This window comes from Pomacea canaliculata, linkage group LG11 (assembly GCF_003073045.1).
Source record: "Pomacea canaliculata isolate SZHN2017 linkage group LG11, ASM307304v1, whole genome shotgun sequence".
NCBI classification, from domain to species: Eukaryota; Metazoa; Mollusca; class Gastropoda; order Architaenioglossa; family Ampullariidae; genus Pomacea; species Pomacea canaliculata.
Window position 1 is genome coordinate 5,302,415 of NC_037600.1, and position 7,904 is coordinate 5,310,318.

Below are 7,904 nucleotides of genomic sequence, written 5' to 3' on the forward strand. Positions count from 1 at the left end.
AGGTGGTTCTCCTTCTTTCAGTCAGCACAAAGCTTTATCGACATCTTCTGTAGTATTGGTGAACTCGCAGTCTCTCTGATGGTCTAGTTGCTTTGGAAGACGTTGGTGTCATCGTCCTCTGGACATCTACAAGTCGATGCAATAAAATGTCCATTGTCGTAATACTTCAGAGCTTTCTATTAATAGGTAGTCACTGTTTTTTTTTTGGTGACTAAAGTGTTGTGTTGACCTATCTCGCAATTTGCTTTAGGAGTTTCTTATCTCTCCCACGATTACCTACAGAGACGTAAGTCTATTGATCCATGACTGGGAGGGCCGGGGGACACTTGCTGCAAAGGAAGGATAATTTCTAGAGCTCTAGACTACTCAACTATCGGAGCACATAGTAATTTTCTGGAAATGTAACTTATTTGTATCTTGTTTTATTCCTGTATGGCGTGTGCAGATTCCATCCTTTCACTTCCTATTAAGCAATGGCTTTTGGTAACGACTCAACTCTCGTGCCAAGAGAATTAATTTACAAGTTACACAGAACTGAATTTTCTCCCTTTTATTGATTCTATGCTTTCTGGAGTAACAAAGATTAAGACCGTGATGTATGAGTGAATCTGACAAAACGTACATTCATCTGCATTGAATAACAATTTCTTGCATCTGTACTCGTGTGTGCTGCACGTGTTGCAAAGGTAACGCACTTTTTCAGTACTTTCGTCATGCACATCGAAATAATCCTTCAATTAAAATAACATTATTGATGTACAGAGAAGCTTTATAAAGTAGTCAATGTCTGGAAATGATTTACAATGATTGACTGAACCACTCTTTTCACTCTTTCAAACTCACCCCTACCTCCCACCATAAACTGATATAACAGTCAACACAGAAAACAAACAAGTCCATAAATAATAATGATTTTTTGGTATCCCCTTTCGAAAAACCCGAAGACGACTTAGATATAATTTATAACTTACTGCCGTCTGAGGGAAACTTTCACATGAAAATTGAAATGTGTCTGGACATGTCCTTGATCATTACTTACTTGTCCTTTACAGGTCTACCCAGACTTTTCCTTCTTTCAAATGACTGAACAGCGCTTAAGACAAGACACAGTTGATGACATAATCATATTTCAACATGCAAATGAATGTCACAAGTGTCCACAGGTACGTATAATTAACGTATTGTCTTGACTTCCTCATTGTAGCCACAACGATGCAGGTATAATCACATTCCCGGTGTCCAGATTTATAGCCTCTTTCTGTGCAAGATGATGCTTGTACGCCTAAGCCTTCAGATTTTGCAAGATACTAAATCATATTCTGAGCTCTGACCAGTCATTTGAAAAAATATATTTCCTTTGAAATCCTCAAATCAATGGCGCCTGCAACAGCTGTCTTTGCCCCAATCTCACCTGGCCACCCTCCAGCGACCCAGCTCAACTTTAAGTGTCTTTCCAGGTGAACTTTGCGTCTTCTTGAACCTCACTCAAAGTGCGAATGAAAGGGTCGTAAAACTGATTGAGCAAGTTGACTGTTTCTGGCAAGAAAGAATCTCCAGGATTGTGGTTCCTAACGAGTTCTCGAAACTCTTCAGATGTCGGGTCTACCACCATGCTTAACTGGCCTTCGTCGATTTCCGCTAAGAGCGAAGAAAAAGTGTTAGTTTTTTTTTATGTTTCTTTGTGAGTTAAAAGAAAAAAACGGAGAAGATAATTAAATAGTAAATACAAATATAACTGCAACTTAGGGAAAGAAAAAGAAGTAAAGGAAGCTTATATAGAGATGCCGTTCACGTATGCTAGTAAACAGACACACAAAAAATAATTCAACTGAAAATAATTGAAGAAAATAAATAATAATATGACGAAGAAAAGAACGGTAAAAGATGCTAAATTAAATGTTAAAAGTGATATACAGAAACAGAAAATTACGGAAAAAAAGTTAATCAACCAGTGTTATTTTTGAACATGAAGTCGGTAAACATGCAAGGTTCGTGTAAATATTGCTTTGCTTGGATGGTTTAAACACGACTGTTGCAGAGAAATTACTCTTGCAGTTAAAATACTTACGAAGTCCTAGAAAGGCGTATATAGACCTGAGGGTTGGTACAGGACTCTTGACGTAGTCTTCAAAGCGAAGGACCAGAAACTGTTCCGGCGGAAAGATTCGGATCCAGTCTTCCATGTAGGTTGAGTACATCCCTTCGTGAAGTGAAATCTGGAAACATCCACAGTAGTGTGGTTAAGTCCTGCTGACTATTGTTCTGCAGTTGTTTGTGATTTGTAAAATGGTGTTTTTACTTATTTCTGTAATATTATAAGGATAGTGGACATGTCAAGCATGTCTCTTTTCTACGCTTGCCTGCCTGTATGTTTCTCTCTCTCTCTTCCCTCCCTCCTCGGCCATCTCTATATTTTTCTGTTTAAATGTGTGTACATGTGTTTTTGAGTATATGTATTTGTATGTATGTGTAGGTATAAGTGTTTGAATTCAATATGTGTGCGTGTCTGTGTTTCTCGTAGTTAGCTGGGTTACCATCGTGATCATGGGCAATAATAAGAAAAATTTGTTTACTTTGACGCTGTCGGCTACAGTTTTGTTGTAGGCACACTGTCGGATGGAGAAGGTCTGGAAGCAGTTCTTATAGGCACCGATGGCCTGCTCCACATACTCGTGAAACTGCTTGGCATTGGGCTTGCCTTTGGACAGCATGCGGAACTCTGCCAGTAACCTGGCGACACACAGATATTGCCTAGAATTACTAAAGAATAAATAGTATTCTAAATAACCACTAACACGTCCCCTTCGACAAACCTCTTTGAAGTTTGCTGTTATTTTCATCATAATCAACAACAATGAAAAAAACCCACAAAACAACAGCACAACAAAACAACAAAACAAAATAATAACAAACCAAAACAATAGAAAAACAACAAACAACAGCACAACAAAACACCAAAGCAAACCAATAACAAACCAAAACCACAAAACAACAACACAACAAAACCAGCAGCAGCAGCATTTGTCACCTTGAACAGAACATATACATCCACATCGTGACAGCTCCCACCTTCGTGTCGGGTGTGGAAGCACGGCCATGATGAGTCCCTTAACTCGCAGACGTCGCAGATGACTGGCAAGAGTGATGCGCGGCTCCTCGCAGTTTTCGTTCCCTGACAGTCGCTCCCAACCCGTAGGGGAAGCGAAGTAAGTGCTAGTACTATCACCTAGCGACAAACATCGAGCTGTCATCATGGACCTCGCCTTGTAGGCTAATTAATACTTCAAAACGACAAGTATTTTCAAGGATAACTACTAAATAAGTTGTTTATTTGAAGTCATCACGAAAAGTCGATAATAAAAGTCAAAAAGACTTAACAATTTAAAATAAAATAAGTAAAAGCAATATTTTAAAAACGCTTTTATTTGAAATTAAAAAAATACAAATAAAGTATAAAAGTGTGAGGAGCACTCTTAAAACGTGCAACACTACTTGGTGAAAATTTCCTATTATCCAGGACGATTGGAAGTGAGTGAAAATTGATTTCAAAATGTCCAGGACAAATGGTAGTGAGTTAAATAAAAGTCTGAAAAAGAGAACGATATCTTACCAAATATTTTAGTGGAACTTTTCATGCTATTGATGTCCAGTAGGATTTGCTCTGTTTCCTTCTGAAATCGTTCTCTGTATGAATCCCAAGACTGACCTTCAAGAAAATGGCCAGTGATTCATGGGATGAGTTAAACATATTGAGTAGCCGTGCTACAAGTTATGTCAGATGTTATTATTTTTTTTAAATGAGCGCTTTATTTCTTGTCAATGCCCTCCTGCTGCATTTTATCATTGAAAACAACAAAAACAGCAACAAATGCGATGAACAAAATGTCGAAACCAACAACAACAGCACCAAACTAACAACAAAAAGGCAAAAAATATCAACAGCAACAACAACAACACCAGTTAAAGAAACGAGAAGATGACAATGTGATCCCAAAGAACATGCTTTATATTTAGGTCTTGTGAACATTCAGCAGCAGCTTACCTGCATGTCTGCCTACATCCCACCAGTTGACCTGCTCCATGCTCCCCAGGACATCGGGGTGCAGCATGATCTTCTGCATGATGTCCGCGCTGCCTGGTCCCGCCGCCCCGGCCAGGAAGAAGTAGGGTATACAGGTGAACTTACCATCATCAGGGTACCAGCAGGGGTTCTTACTCCTTGCCATGTAACGGAATGGTCCCTATGACACACCAATCAGACATGAGGGACACGAAACATCGTTCAGAATTAAAAGATACTGTTCAGAACTGAAATATATATATATTGTGACACAACACGAATATCTACATGAAATACGAATGTCTACATGTCAAGATGGAAGACATGAAGGACAGACACATAATGACACAAAATAAGAGTATGCTGTGATTGACTGAACGCACAAGCGTGAGAAAGGTTTGCGTCCATTGGCGCTGAACCACGACGTCACTGGCGCACGACTTGTAGAGTGGCTCATCCTCCACAAAGACGGTTTTCATGCCATAGGTGGCGCTCTTCTTATAGGATGCCTGGAACCATTCATCATTCCTAAGGGCAGACAATACGCGACTGTGAACAAGGCTCCAAACGCTTTGAAGAAAGTCCTAAATATTAAATATATTAAATAATAATTATTAAAAGTGAGTAGACTCGAGCACAAATATGCACATACATACGTTCACAAACACACACACACACAATCAGACTATCTACCAGACAGAAAGACAGTCATAGAGTCAGGCAGATACACAGACAGTTAAGCAGGCTTTGCAGGCAGAAAGAAAAATAAAACAGAAGTGTCAGAGCAACTATTACCACCCAGCAGGAACTGGCTCAAACTTCTGTAGTTCTTCAGGAGGTCCGACATCTTTCTTCGACTTCTTGGATTTTTTCTTGGCTTCCCGGACAGAAGATCTGCCACCGGGGGCAGGTTCATGATCCTCACGGGCTGTACTGCTGGTGCTTTACCTGGTGGGAGGGAGCAGTATATAAGAACGATATAGGTATGCAAATAACATAGAACAGGCCAGTAAAAAGAGTCGAGAAAATATTAATTCTTTTTTCGTGTGATGAAAGCGGTACGAGTGAGTTGCATTCTTCAGACATTGCTGGTGTTCCTCATGCGGTTAAAGAACAACCTAAATGGTTTTGCTTTTTGCAGATATAGGTAGATATGGGAGATATAAACCTAACCTGTACATTTCAGCTTCCAAACCCATCTTTTAATTAATTTATCCGCTAACAAAGTACGCGATTCGCACCTGCGAACAACGAGCGTTAACAACAGTACTACGTGCTAACAGTGCACGTCACGTTGGTACACCATTCACAATATTACCAGCTGTCAAACTGTCACATGAAAGAAGAAAAGAAAGAATGGGATAAAGAAACAAAAGGCGGGAACTCACTCACCGGCCATAGCGCCGTCTCTAGGAACAGCACCAGCTTTCATAGCGCCATCTTTAGGGACAGCAGGTGCCCCTCCTCCCCCGCCCCCGCCTCCGCCCCCTGCTGGTGGTTTGTTGGGGGGTAAGGGAGGTTCGTCCTTGACATTGGCCCCCACGGCGCCTTCGTTTAGGAAAGATGACCACGCCACCTCGTCAAAGATCTAGTGTGCGCCAATCATGACATGAACACCAGATAATTGCTAACAGTCATTACAATTCAGTTCAGAATGCGCATCCATCACACTACCCATCTACACTCTATAAATAACATTATTATTATTGTTATTATTATCGTTCTTAGTGATGCTGTTCACTGTTTCACGCTCACAAACAAAAATCAACTCAAGCGATGAAAGAGAGCTTACTGAATCCCAGTCATCGTCGTCTGTGACTGCGTTCCAGGCATCTTGGGAGAATAACAGAGTCTTCTCGCTCCTCTTATTCTGGTTTTCCTCCGCCTGTAGCTCCTTGACCTCCATGTCCCTTGACCTCGAGTTGAAGACAAACAAGTTCAGGGTCAGGATGAAAACGAGGCCGATCGTCGCTGCCAGCAGCGGCAAACGCATTCGTTTGAAGTAGGTCGTCGGAGATGTGCCTGGAAAGATTGACATAACGACGAATGAATGAATTGACATTTTAGGTGATGACTAAAGCACATAGCAGATGACTAAAAACATTGACCATATTGAGATCGCCGTCCAGTTTCATACTCAAACATGTTAACAAAGCTAGGTTTTCTTATTAGCTGGTACAAAGGACATGAAAAACGTTCAAGAACTCTGAGTACCCAGCGTTCCAATAAGAGCAGGAGGGAAAAATTTCTGTACTGGCAATCATTAATATAGCCGTCGTCGTGGTTGTTAGATATGTCGATATGTGGCCATAGTGTTTACGTCAACACGCTGAGGTATTGACATATTCACACGTTGACAAATCGACAAATTAAATCAACAATCAACCATAAAATGTTATTGAGACTAAACAGTCATAGATAACCTAACCAGTGACTGTCTTCGATTTAGAAAGATCAAAGCAAAACACAGAGAACAGTTTACAAATCCAAAACAAGAATATAAATGTCCTTCTCTCAAACATCAGCACTGGACATATTACCTGAGGTGGACCTTTCTCTCACACATCTACATCTAGGTCAAGAGCAAAAAGGTCAAAGGCAACATTCTGAAAGGTGATCGAGATCTGGACGTTGTAAGCTGGTGCGTGTTACCACCTGTTCATTTTCGACAGTTCAGCAATAATTAAGTTCAGTTAGCGACTTCTTACACCATGGGCTTCCTAGGAATACCGTGAATCCTTTATTGTGCTGTTAGCAGTGGTTGTATTCATTTTTAAAGCATTTGAAGAAAAAAATTTATGATGTTTCAGCCATATTATTCAGCCATTAGTATGTAACCGGTGCGATGTCTCCTCTATTTTGATTTCACAGGGTTGGGCCAGTTGCATGAGAAGGACAATGCCAGGGAGGAATAATACTGTGTATCGGTGAATAACCTGTAGCACGTCACATACTACGTACATGAGAGAGAGAGAGATGGACAAGAAAAGACTAAATTCGTCACCATTTTAATAAAGCACTTGAACGACCAGGCATCCAATCCTAGTACATTAGCCCAGATCCAATTGACTATGAGCTCATAATTTCAATCGCTGTTGGTTATTTTTATATCGTTTTGAAACACGGCAGAAATAAAGAATGTGAACAACATCCATTTTTATCCTTTTGTAGCACCCTAGGCCCCATTTTCCAAAAGAAAAAATTGCGACTTACCTTTCATGGTTAACCTCTGAAGCGGGCAGAGAACTAAGTGCGACGTGTACCTTCACACACCTGGACGTGGCGCGTGCGCTCGGTGTCCATCTCGTCGACTAGCAGTTAATAAGCAGATGCAAATCTGACATGAGAATCGATCCTCGAGTGAGGAGCACCCACACATGGTGAGATAATTGCGACCAATCGATCTCTTTGTGTCGACATGTGTTTTAATTCTCGATGATCCCTTATCGTTCAAGGAGGCGTTTGTCAATCAAGGTAATGTCCAACACAGATTTGAGCACTGAAAACCATGAACTTTAAGGGGTGAGTGAGGTTAGACAGTACTATCCCGTACTATCCCCTAAAATCTCCACGACATGTGACATAACGCGGCAGTTGTGACACTCTAAAAATGTTTGTTCAACATCCTCCATCTCTCTCTCTCTGTGCTTTATTTTACCCAAAACTCTGCGTATTCAGGTCTTCATCCCGAAAAACTGGGTCCAGGGAGTGGCGGAGAAGGGGAAGATGATGTTCGACGTGGGTATCGAACCCTCTTGGTCTGAGCGCTATTCTTTAACCTCTCTATCAGCTTATCTCTACCTTTCACTCACGCCTTTCACTCCACATTCATCTTTTCAATGAC

The 7,904-nt window shown here is 40.9% G+C and overlaps 1 protein-coding gene across 1 annotated transcript; it reads right to left on the bottom strand.

Moving 5' to 3' along the window:
* Nucleotides 1–535: 535 nt before the first annotated feature.
* On the bottom strand, nucleotides 536–7,396 carry LOC112576227 (carbohydrate sulfotransferase 15-like). The gene is made up of 11 exons (XM_025258523.1): nucleotides 7,274–7,396; nucleotides 5,853–6,082; nucleotides 5,453–5,648; nucleotides 4,859–5,008; nucleotides 4,444–4,588; nucleotides 4,043–4,241; nucleotides 3,611–3,706; nucleotides 3,070–3,226; nucleotides 2,574–2,730; nucleotides 2,069–2,216; nucleotides 536–1,638 (listed from the first exon to the last, which is right to left on the bottom strand). The coding sequence occupies exons 5-11, from the start codon at nucleotides 4,537–4,539 to the stop codon at nucleotides 1,442–1,444; spliced, it is 1,050 nt and encodes a 349-aa protein (XP_025114308.1). The 5' UTR covers nucleotides 4,540–4,588; nucleotides 4,859–5,008; nucleotides 5,453–5,648; nucleotides 5,853–6,082; nucleotides 7,274–7,396; the 3' UTR covers nucleotides 536–1,441.
* Between the last annotated feature and the right edge of the window lie 508 nt (nucleotides 7,397–7,904).